The sequence below is a fragment of the Pelobates fuscus genome, chromosome 7, assembly GCF_036172605.1.
Source record: "Pelobates fuscus isolate aPelFus1 chromosome 7, aPelFus1.pri, whole genome shotgun sequence".
NCBI classification, from domain to species: Eukaryota; Metazoa; Chordata; class Amphibia; order Anura; family Pelobatidae; genus Pelobates; species Pelobates fuscus.
Window position 1 is genome coordinate 154,434,979 of NC_086323.1, and position 13,100 is coordinate 154,448,078.

General features: G+C 40.9%; 1 protein-coding gene across 5 annotated transcripts in view; it reads right to left on the reverse strand.

Moving 5' to 3' along the window:
- The window catches only part of ATXN7 (ataxin 7), a 136,870-nt gene that overhangs the window by 34,551 nt on the left and 89,219 nt on the right, over window positions 1-13,100 (reverse strand). For all 5 annotated transcript variants that reach the window (XM_063426834.1, XM_063426833.1, XM_063426835.1 and 2 more), the window contains 3 exons: window positions 11,998-12,244; window positions 10,123-10,385; window positions 5,059-5,141 (listed from right to left, as the gene is read on the reverse strand). In XM_063426834.1, coding sequence (XP_063282904.1) covers window positions 5,059-5,141; window positions 10,123-10,385; window positions 11,998-12,244 — 593 coding nt within the window. The remainder of the gene's footprint in view (window positions 1-5,058; window positions 5,142-10,122; window positions 10,386-11,997; window positions 12,245-13,100) is intronic.

Genomic DNA, 13,100 nt, shown 5'->3' on the forward strand with positions numbered 1-13,100 from the left:
TTCTCTTGGTATATATAAATATATATATTTATTATTATTTTTTTTGCCCCCTTTATGAGTATACAATGGCTTGCAGTGGCGTGTAACTTTTAAGACCTGGCGAATAACGATATACCGTATATACTCGAGTATAAGCCGACCCGAATATAAGCCGAGGCCCCTAATTTTTCCCCAAAAAACTGGGAAAACTTATTGACTCGAGTATAAGACTAGGGTGGGAAATGCAGCAGCTACTGGTAAATTTCTAAATAAAATTAGATCCTAAAAAAAATATATTAATTGAATATTTATTTACAGTGTGTGTATAATGAATGCAGTGTGTGCGTATGAGTGCAGTGTGTGTGTATGAGTGCAGTGTTTGTGTGTATGAGTGCAGTGTGTGTATGAATGCAGTGTATGAATGCAGTGTGTGCAGGGCCGGTGCAAGGATATTTGCCCCCCCCCCCATATGTCCTGACCTCCCCTCCTCCTCCCTCAGTGGTCCTTACCTCCCCACCCCCGTGTTCCTTCACCCCCCTCCCCCAGTGGTCCTTACCCTCCCCTCCCCTAGTGGTCCTTACTTCCCCCTCCCCTAGTGGTCCTTACTTCCCCCTCCCCTCCCCTAGTGGTCCTTATCCCCCCCCTCCCTCCCATAGTGGCCCTTATCCCCCTCCCTCCCATAGTGGTCCTTATCCCCCCCCCCTCCCTCCCTCCCATAGTGGTCCTTATCCCCCCCTCCCTCCCATAGTGTTCCTTTTCTCCCCCCCTCTCTCCCATAGTGGTCCTTATCCCACTCACTCCCTCCGATAGTGGTCCTTATCCCCCCCTCCCTTCCATAGTGGTATAGTGGTCCTTATCCCCCCCCCTCCCTCCCATAGTGGTCCTTATCCCCCCCCTCCCTCCCATAGCGGTCCTTATCCCCCCCCTCCCTCCCATAGCGGTCCTTATACCCCCCCTCCCTCCCATAGTGGTCCTTATCCCACCCCCTCCCTCCAATAGTGGTCCTTATCCCCCCCCTCCCTCCCATAGCAGTCCTTATACCCCCCCTCCCTCCCATAGTGGTCCTTATCCCACCCCCTCCCTCCCATAGTGGTCCTTATCCCACCCCCTCCCTCCCATAGTGGTCCTTATCCCCCCCTCCCTCCCATAGCGGTCCTTATACCCCCCCTCCCTCCCATAGTGGTCCTTATCCCACCCCCTCCCTCCAATAGTGGTCCTTATCCCCCCCCTCCCTCCCATAGCGGTCCTTATACCCCCCCCCCCCCCACAGTGGTCCTTATACCCCCTTTTTTTATTTTTATTTTTTATTATTATTAGTATTATTTTTTATTATTATTTTATTTATATTTGTATTTATTTTTCGTCCCCCCTCCCTGCTTGATACATGGCAGGGAGGGGGGCTCTCCTTCCCTGGTGGTCCAGTGGCAGTTCAGTGGGGGGAGAGGGGTGCTGGCAGAGCTGTAACTTACCTGTTCTGCAGCTCCTGTCAGCTCTCTCCTCCTCTGCGCCGTCCGTGCAGCTCCTTCTATCAGCTCACACTGTAAGTCTCGCGAGAGCCGCGGCTCTCGCGAGATTTACACTGGGAGCTGACCGAGGTGCTGAACGGACGGCGCGGAGGAGGAGAGAGCTGACAGGAGCTGCAGGAAAGGTAAGTACAGCTCTGCCAGCACCCCTCTCCCCCCAGTCTGTATTATGGCAATGTAAATTGCCATAATACAGACTCTGACTCGAGTATAAGCCGAGTTGGGGTTTTTCAGCCCAAAAAATGGGCTGAAAAACTCGGCTTATACTCGAGTATATACGGTACTTACTCATCATTGCAAGCCTGAGGGGTCCATGCCATAGTCAACAGAGTAGTACATGTAAGCTACAGTGAGTGCTTGTATATCTGTTAAGAGGGTGTCCCCTGGCCTCTGGTCCATCCAATAACCAGTCAAAGATCTACATCTATCTATAAGGCCAGCACTCCTCGATACTTATAAATTCATTTTAATATGTACTCACAGCAGCTTGGGAGTACACATTAAAGGGAATGTATATGTAGTGAGGAGTGTTAGACCATTTTTATTTGTCTAGCAATGTAGTGCATGACATCTTAATCCGTGTTCGTATATATGACATCTAGAAAAGGATGCTTAAGAGATGGAGAAAAATAAATAAAAATAAATATAGAATAAGCAGTTTCTAGAACAAAAATATCCCTTTTTAATCTGATGTAACAAAGAGTCAATAAGAAACAAGAGCAATAATCTGCAGGTCAAGCCTGTTTAAGTATGGCAGGGAAATATCACATGGTGCAGACATTTAGCTGTATAAACTTCACAGATTCTATTTTGGAATGTTTTGACGAATTAAAGAATTGAAACTTAAAAAGGGACTTACCGTATATACTCGAGTATAAGCCGAGTTTTTCAGCCCATTTTTTGGGCTGAAAAACCCCAACTCGGCTTATACTCGAGTCAGAGTCTGTATTATGGCAATTTGCATTGCCATAATACAGACTGGGGGGAGAGGGGGGCTGGCAGAGCTGTACTTACCTTTCCTGCAGCTCCTGTCAGCTCTCTCCTCCTCCGCGCCGTCCGTTCAGCACCTCGGTCAGCTCCCAGTGTAAGTCTCGCGAGAGCCACGGCTCTCGCGAGACTTACACTGGGAGCTGACAGAGGGAGCTGCACAGACCGCGCGGAGGAGGAGAGAGCTGACAGGAGCTGCAGGAAAGGTAAGTACAGCTCTGCCAGCCCCCCTCTCCCCTCACTGAACTGCCACTGGACCACCAGGGAAGGAGCCCCCCTCCCTGCTATGTATCAAGCAGGGAGGGGGGACGAAAAAAAAATAAGAAATAATAATAAAAAATTAATAATAACAAAAAAAAAAAGAGGTATAAGGACCACTATGGGAGGGAGGGGGGGGGATAAGGACCACTATGGGAGGGAGGGGGGGGGAAAGGACCACTATGGGAGGGAGGGGGGGGATAAGGACCACTATGGGAGGGAGGGGGGGGATAAGGACCACTATGGGAGGGAGGGGGGTATAAGGACCACTATGGGAGGGGGGGGATAAGGACCACTATGGGAGGGGGGGGGGGGGATAAGGACCACTATGGGAGGGAGGGGGGGATAAGGACCACTATGGGAGGGAGGGGGTGGGATAAGGACCACTATGGGAGGGAGGGGGTGGGATAAGGACCACTATGGGAGGGAGGGGGGGTATAAGGACCACTATGGGAGGGAGAGGGGGGGATAAGGACCACTATGGGAGGGAGGGGGGTATAAGGACCACTATGGGAGGGAGGGGGGGGGGTATATGGACCACTATGGGAGGGATGGGGGGGATATGGACCACTATGGGAGGGATGGGGGGGGATAAGGACCACTATGAGAGGGAGGGGGTGGGATAAGGACCACTAGGGGAGGGGAGGGTAAGGACCACTAGGGGAGGGGTGAGTCAGGACCACTGGGGGGGGGGGGGTGAAGGAACACGGGGGTGGGGAGGTAAGGACCACTGAGGGAGGAGGAGGGGAAGTCAGGACATATGGGGGGGGAGGGGGGGTATAAGGACCACTATGGGAGGGAGGGGGGGGTATATGGACCACTATGGGAGGGATGGGGGGGATAAGGACCACTATGAGAGGGAGGGGGTGGGATAAGGACCACTAGGGGAGGGGAGGGTAAGGACCACTAGGGGAGGGGTGAGTCAGGACCACTGGGGGGGGGGGGTGAAGGAACACGGGGGTGGGGAGGTAAGGACCACTGAGGGAGGAGGAGGGGAAGTCAGGACATATGGGGGGGGAGGGGGCGGCAAAATGTTTTTTGCCTACGGCGGCAAATATCCTTGCACCGGCCCTGCACACACTGCATTCATACACACACACACTGCATTCATGCACACACACACTGCACTCGCACACACACTGCACTCGCACACACACTGCACTCGCACACACACTGCACTCATACACACACACACATACGCACACACTGCATTCATTATACACACACTGTAAATAAATATTCAATTAATATATTTTTTTTAGGATCTAATTTTATTTAGAAATTTACCAGTAGCTGCTGCATTTCCCACCCTAGTCTTATACTCGAGTCAATAAGTTTTCCCAGTTTTTTGGGATAAAATTAGGGGCCTCGGCTTATATTCGGGTCGGCTTATACTCGAGTATATACGGTACTTACATTTTTGTATTTTAAAGAGAAACTATAGTCCTAGCGATTATAATTGTTATTTAGGCACTATAAAGTTTCCCTTCTGTCCATTTCATTTTGCTGTGTAAAGTAAAGTAAAAAAGTTTACTCAACTTGTTTACAGCACGGAGGCTTCTCTGCTGCAGGCTCCGGCTCCACCTTTGATGTCAACATCCAAGCTGACATCACCCGTGATCTCCTCCATAAAGAAGCAATGGATTGGAACTTGGCATGCACGGCGCACAACTAATCAAATGCTGCTATCAACAGCAATTTGATTCCCAGACTGAATCAATTTAGCCTGTCTTGAGGAAGAAGCGCCTCTAGTGGCTGTCAGGAAGACAGCCAGTACAGGTGGATTTAACCCTTGAATGTAAACATTGCAGTTTTAAATTGAAAACAATTTGGCCATGTTTCACATTGCAGAGTTAGAAATTAAGGGACCACTTTACCCAGACCAGTTCATCCACCAGTTCATCCTTTAAGGGGAGAATGTCATGTTAAAATAAATTATATGAAAAAAATAAATATGTAATTACACTTTGTTTCCCATCATTACATATTTCAGGGGTGAGAGAGCCAGGTCAGTTCACAACACATACAATTATTTGAATCCAAGAAAATCCCATCAGGTGACCGACCAGCTACCAGAGATGCATTTATGCTTAAACCTCTCTTGTTGGGTCACATCAGTATAAAAATAGGGAGAAACATGGCTCCTGGTAACTGGCCAGAGACCATACAATACTGGTGAATAAAGTAGGTGTGCCAACCATATCCTCACAAACAGTTAAAGAAAGAACAGTAAGAGTAATAAAGAACCAAAAGTTATTTTAAAGGATTTTTTCCTTTAAAATGTTGCACTCTAAACAAAATATCCTCTTACCTTGCATGTTAAGGACCTAGTGCAGGGCTTCTTGGTTTCTACGTCGACAACACCACAGTGTATATCTGGGTCAAACTCTCGATCTGTATAATGGAATTAAAGCGAAGAGTCACTTTTAAATTAAAAAGATTGATACAGTATGCACATCAAAATTTGGCAGGCATCCTTTGGAACTTAATAAAGAGTTCATATTACCGATGAAATGGGCCAAAATACAGGAATAATGCAAGAGCATTTTGAAAGGATTTGGTGTTTTTTATTTTTTTTTTATTATTAAATTCCACAAAAAATAAATAAAATTAAGCATACCAGAAATATATATATATATATATATATATATATATATATATACTAATGTGCATGATTTTCTTTTCTTATTTAATTATCAGAATTAAAAACAAAATGAGAATTAATCACAATTTATGTGTGCAACATAAGTATATTGTTCTAACTTGTTTTCAGACAGAAAATGCCATTTTGAGTTCAGCCACAACTCCCGCAGTTTACAGACAATGCATTCTCCTCTGTACATATGCTTTCTATGCAGAGATACAGAATTTGACAGATTGCTATATATATTAATTTGACATATTGTAGATTTCTGTACAAATATCCATTTGAAAGGGTACTCTTTAAACAAAAATAACCAGCTTCTAATCGGTTGTATCAAAAAAGAAAAACAAAACCCTGAACACAGGTGCACAAGTCATCAAGAAGCACAGCAAAGCTATATAGTAGTTTAGCTCTAACAATTTTTTAAAAGTAAAAAGCAGATCTACATGTCCCAGAAACTCCTGTTCTAAGCAAAATAATTTTGAAATTTGTTTCCAACTGTTCCGTTCCGGCTCCAGAGACCAGAAAGAGCTACTCTTGAATAGTCAACTTAATTAATGAAGTGATGAAACACTACTCATGCAATATAGTGGGCAAAAAAAAAACCCAAGAAGAAACTTTAACCCCTTCAGGACGGAGTCAATAGTGCACGTTCTGATCAAAACAAAACGTAAACAAAAACTGGAATTTGCGCTACATGTCTGTTCACCCATAGTTCCCCTCTTTCATATTATATGCACCCACACTTATTATATATCATTTTGTTCAGGAGAAACAGGGCTTTAATCTATCATTAACTATTCATATATGGAACATAATTTATTATGAATAAAAGTAAAAAAAATGTGAGAAAATAAGATTTTTTTTTAAATTTGCATTTCCGTCTGACATTTTAACTGTGAATGTCATAATACTGTTAGGTTTTACTGCAAAAAAATGCACATATTTGTAATCAGCGATGTCTCACGAGTACAACAGTACCCCCCATTAACAGGTTTTATGTTGTTTTGGAAAGTTACAGGGTCAAATATAGAACATTACATTTTCAAATTGAAATTTGCCAGATTGGTAATGTTACCTTTGAGACGGTGTGGTAGCCCAGGAATGAGAATTACCCCCATAATGGCATACCATTTGAAAAAGTAGACAAGCCAAGGTATTGAAAGCGGGGTATGTTTAGTCTTTTTTAGTAGCCACTTAGTCACAAACACTGGCCAAAGTTAGCGTTCATATTTGTTTTTGTGTGAAAAAAGCAAAAAACAAATATTTGGCCAGTGTTTGTGACTAAGTGGCTACTAAGAAAGACTGGACATACCCCACTTGCAATACCTCGGGTTGTCTACTTTTGCAAATGGTATGCCATCATGGGGGTAATTCTCATTCCTGGGTTACCATACGCTCTCAAAGGCAACATAACCAATCTGGCAAATTTCAATGTGAAAAAAATGAAATGCAAGCCTTATATGTGACTCTCTAACTTTCCAAAACACCATAAAACCTGTATATGGGGGGTACTGTTATTCTCGGGAGACTTCACTAAACACAAATATTAGTGTTTTAAAACAGTAAAACATATTACAACAATAATATAGACCATAAAAGTGCAGTTCGCTTGTAAAAAATGCAAAAAACGTCACTTTTACTTAAAATATCATCGTTGTAATACAATTTACCAGTTTGAAACACGAATATTTGAGTTCAGCGAAGTCTCCCGAGTAAAACAGTATCCCCTATGTACAGGTTTTATGGTGTCTTGGAGAGTTACAGGGTCAAATATAGTGCTTGCAAATTAAATTCTCTGCACTTTCTCCCTGTGTTGTCAGGCATGTCAATCAAATTTTAATTAATCAAATCACATAATTACGTTAAAAGATTATTTAAATATACATGTAGAATTTTAATATATATGCATTTATAGGTATTTAAATTCTACGTGTATACTAATGTAATCTTTCATGTAATTATATGTATTTATCTATATATATATATTTGCGGTTATTTGTATTTTATATATATATAGATATATATAGAATGTCATTCTAAGTGTATTTTGTTACCGATATATATATATATATATATATTAATAACAAAATACAGTTAGAATGAAATTACATATATAATTTATATTAAATTTTGTTTCAATATTTTATTTATTTTATTAGTTTATTTATTTATTATTTTAATTATACGTATTTATATATAATATATATATGTACATCTATTATATATATATATAATATATATACATATTATATATATGTAACGTCATTCTAAGTGTATTTTAATATTAATATATATATACTTATATTAATATTAAAATACACTTTGTATGACGTTACATATATATAAATATATTTAATTTATTTTTACACCTGTCTTTTATTTATTTTTTATACTTCCCACCAGCAGGGGGACTGTCTGATATTTCAAACAGTCCCCCTGCTGGCATATCCACGGCCAGCTATAGGGGGCCATGTGATCGCTCTTTGAGAGCGATCACATGGCCCCCGGGGGCCTGATTTGCCGTGGGAGGGCTGCCTGGGCTGTGAGGCAGTCCTCCCGAAGCGGATCGCGGCGGAGGTAAGTATAACTTACCTCCTGGGGCTGCAAGCCGTTACGGCGTGCTATGCCGTCATAACGGCTTTAAAGCCCACTTAACCCGTGACGGCATAGCACGCCGTAACGGCGTTAAGGGGTTAAAAGTCACTGTAAAATGTGTTTGGAGTGACCAGTCCTCCATTGCCTGAATTTACAAGAGTGAAAAAGACCAGTTCTCAACCTACCTGTTGTACCTGCTTAACATACATAGGGATGACCAGTCCCCAACTCTCCATTGTATCTATGAAACAAGTTTGGGTATGACCACATGCCAACTGTATTCACAAACAGATAGGGAAACAGACAAGGTAACAACCACCCAAATGAACCCCTAAAAGCAATTGTGTTGACTAACAACAATTTCTAAAATTTTATATGAACACCCAAAACAAATGGGCATGACCAGACTCTAATCCTCAGATGTAGGTGAGGTGTGGGGATGACTTTTTTTAATGGGTGCCAAATTGACAGGTAAAGTAAAGCACTACATACCTATTTGGCACTCAGATGGTTAAGCCTCTAAAACAAGTCACCTGCCCACTTAACTTTAAGGTAATGTCCTGTGCTGTCAAACGATGACACTGTGTTGTTCCCAACTTCAACCCTGAAAATGGCCAATAAAAAAAAAGTATCTACTAAAGAAAAATTCCTGATGCTTATGAATGTAAAAAACCAAATCTCCTATTGGCCATACAAATACTACACAAAGTTCAGACTATCCATCAGATCAGGGCAGTCAATCCAAGGTTATCTTCATCACTTGGATTGCCTCTTTTGCCTACTTAATAGCCTCTATGCAAAATTGTCATTATTCTACACTCCTGGAGACTACATAATCTTAACATGATCTTTCATGTGACCAGTTGCATCTAACCTATTTACTTATTGTTTTGCTTTGCACGTTTCCAAAAGGACATATGGTGTCAGACCGACAATTGCTCCTTTAGACTGCTCCATCTTATTATTTTCCACAAGCTAATGCCTTTACTAGATATGTTCATCATCTGTATTGACGTCAATACCTCCAGTCTCTTTCCAGACCAAATCTTCTTCACGAGTGATTTAAGATGACCCAGAGGTTGCAAAACACAATCTCCTCACTATTTATTCTCTATTCCTATGAGAACTTTGTACCTCCCCTCCAAATTTAAAACCTTCAATTTCCATGTACACTCTATAAATGGGGTGGAGGGGAAAGGTTGGGTGTGGGGAGGGGGAAGGTTGGGTGCGGGGAGGGGGAAGGATGGGTGCGGGGAGGGGGAAGGATGGGTGCGGGGAGGGGGAAGGATGGGTGTGGGGGGTGAGTCAGTTTGACACTCATGAATCCATTACAAGCCAATAGCAGGAATCCTCAAAAAAACAAACTACCACCTGCCAGAAGTGTTAGGTGCAAACACTATTCCCCCCCCCCATTATTTTGTACATGCATTCACAAAGCTTTAAATACATTAATTACACATACAATATACCTTTACTCATGCCTTAAAAGTAAAATAAAAAAATCTTACATGAATAGGTTGTTGACATAGCTTAATTTACAGTATGACATATTTTAACTGAAAATCAACTCAAAACACCAAAGATGAGGTTAACACCAGAGTCTCTGGAAACATCCCCTTTAGTTATAAGTCCAACCATTTAGGAACACACTGACAAAAACAAGGTTCTCTCAAGCACTCAGAGAAACCTAGTCTTGGGCCACATTTAGAATGTGGAAATTATACTTTTGAATTATCAAATGGTAATTTCATTCCACCTAGGCATCAGCAATAAGCTGAAAGTACTGGGGATGGAATAGCCTCCCAGTTTTACGCTATTGCTCCCAAATAGTGTGACAAAGCACTGAGCTGCAGAAGCTAAGTCACTTAAAGTGCCCCTTTAACCCCTTAAGGACACATGACGTGTGTGACACGTCATGATTCCCTTTTATTCCAGAAGTTTGGAATAATACTTTTAAATAAAGAGGATTTACAGAAAGCCAAAAACATCCAATGAAATAAATTGCAATATAATAAATTGCAATGTCGGATAATTCCCACGTAAGGGAATACAACAAATCTGAAGATTTGTTGTCAGATATAAACTCAACATTATAGTCAGATATAAAGTCAGACAAAAATAGTAGATACACACCTGACAATCTTTTGTGTAAAAATTTCCGGCTGTGGGTATCATCAGGTTTCTTTTCCAAAACAGGAGGAGTCGAGAGAATACCTTTACCATTTGGTATTTGTCCTGGGGAAGGCAAGGGTGGCTTTGGTATTGATGGACAATTAAGGCCAGTCTTTATTGAGGAAGTCACAGTAGAAGTACAGTTAGGACCCACAGCAGGCTTTGACATCCCATCGATCTTTGGGTTTGAATGCACCTTTTCCACTCTAACAGACGGTGTCATTCTAGTGAGGATCCAAAGAGATTTCATTATAAAAACTTTTTATTATTAACTAGAATGTTTACTCAAAAAAATTGCATTCTTAATATACAGCAGAGGATAAAGAATGAAAACAGTTCCACAGAAATAAAATCCTCCCATTTTCCTGGATGGATGTGATATATCTTCAAAAGAACGAACCACAAGTTTTAGTTACAACTATGTTTTAAATTAGATCAAGCCTCTGAAAGACATGGATCTTCTAATACTATCAATTGTGTAGCAAAAAAACCCCATACACTTAATTAAGGGAAAGCAAACCACACTAAAAGTAATCTTAAATTCAGATATAATTTATGGAGAAAAGAATACTCAAAATTCGAATGAATTAGTTGGTTGTCTAAACGAATTAAAGCTTTCTTCAATTGACTGGAGACCTTTTCAGATTTTACAGCATTACAAATCAATGTTTAACATTGTCCAGTATTCTGTTCCTTGAAGAAGCCATGCACATACGAACAACAACCTACTAAAGGATTTACAGAAAACCAAAACACGCATTCCTAACGCTACAGTATACCGATATCTAGTTAGATTATTGGGGCCCCCTAAATCAAAGAGATTTACTTACCTTTATTCCATCGCCAGCCCTGTCCCCGTCCTGATGCTCCACCTCCTTGGCTGAGATCATCAGTCTTTATGATCTCAGTCAATCCAATGCTTTTCCATATGGCAGAATTAGTAAGCTAATGTGCATGTGTAGCAAATAGTCTCACTGCACCAACCAGTATCTCCTCACAGAGATGCATTGAATTAACAAACCTATATAGAGAACATTCAGGGTCTCCATGGACAGCTTTTTTTTTTTTAAGAAATCTTATAGAATTTTAAAAGTCTTTAAGAATTTAGGCTTCTCATATTCAGAAAAAAAAATAAGTTTAACACTTAAAAGGCTAGGTTGTTCTTATAAACAACATCCTACATAATTTAGCATGATTATCTGCTTTAAAAAGCACACAAGGATATTGAATGTAGAGTGTATTATAACCCACAAAACATTTTCTAGACCGTTCACAATCGAATTTGGCCATCTAGCTTTTCTCGCACTAAAGTTTAAATAATTCTAAGTCAGCCATAATAGGTTACAGTGTAGTGTGAAAATCACTCAATATAGAATTAATCTAGATGGAACAGTCACAATTTAGGTAAGTATTTATTAATTAACTTTGAGAAAACACACACACACACACACTTCCATCTAGATTAATTCTATACGGAATGCTTTTCATACTACATAACAATGTGCCCCCCCCCCCCAATATATATTTATAGGACACATTTTGTGTCAGAAATCTTCATAACTATATTTGGTAACTATGATATTATTGTGTGTAGATTATTATTTTTGTAAGTGTACACACTGGTGGGTTAAACAGCACGAATCCCTTTAAATGTATTTGTTTATAATAGTTGCAGGCCCAAGGATAGACACGGTTTTGCCTTAGTACACCTCATATTGTAATGGAGCATCCAGTAAGTCTAGTTTCTGCTGGAGAATTACATCATTATAGTAGACGGCTGAGAAAATGCATGCACGCCATTTGAAATAAAAGAATAAAAGTACACTAAGCGCATACATTTTATCTTGGGCGACTTTGTTTTGTTGCATGGGATGCATTGACCTATTGTTTCCACCAATCTTTTCTTTGGGAGATTTCATCAGCTTGGAGTTGGATGAGGCACTGCTTCCACCGGACGCCCGTGTGCTGGTGGTGGTGCTGCCACCGCTGCCTGTTTTGCTTTTTGCAACAGTGGAATAGATGGAACACATTGACGTGGAAGGAGGTGTCAGGGGCTGCTTGCTGGAGGAACCGTGTCTTCTTTCTGTGAAAAGAAAAACAGAGACCATAAAACCTTAGCAAGGAAATGCTTAGAAATCACTTTACATGGTGAAGAATTTTTATTTGCAAAAATACATCAAATCCAATAATGTGCAAAATGTTCTTTTATCTTTTTTTAATAGGATATTATTATGTCTCTGATCTCAGAATTAATCAGAAAATATAAAATGTATAAACGCAAATATACACATGAAAAAGGGATTTCACTAAATTAAAATCCATATTACAAATGCCAGTCATAGAATGGGGATGGGGCAGTTTGTGTCAGCTATTAAAGATGTCAGACAATTAAAACATTGGTATTTGAGTTATTAAAGCAACATGAGATAACTGGGTCCCAAAGAGGAAGGAACTTTTGATTGATGATCTCAGTAATGGAGGCGGGGGCCAGCTGTGGAGAAACCACCTTTCCCATGCGACTGGAGGGGGGCCAGTCACCCAAATAGTTAATAGGACACTATTGTTACCAGAACTACAGCTTACTGTATTACAGTAAAGATTTAAGGGACTATAACAACTTAATCTCAACATAAAGTAGTCAAGGTGCCTGTAGTTGAAAATGAAATACGTAAGAAGAAGAAACAACAAACAAAAGGGTCTGCATCATTTTTTTTTTTTTGATGTGTCAAGAAGTCAGATGCGGCAGTAGTCAGTACAAATATTGGCAACAATAAGGACTCGCAGGTCCTCAATTTTCATAACCGCCAAAGGTTATAGATATTCAGTATATTGATTAACAAACAATACCGCACCGGACTGGAAGAGACCGGCCGTTTCAAACACAAGCACATGGGTCGACAAGTAGTACATCATACTATGCATCACTACCTGTCACCGCC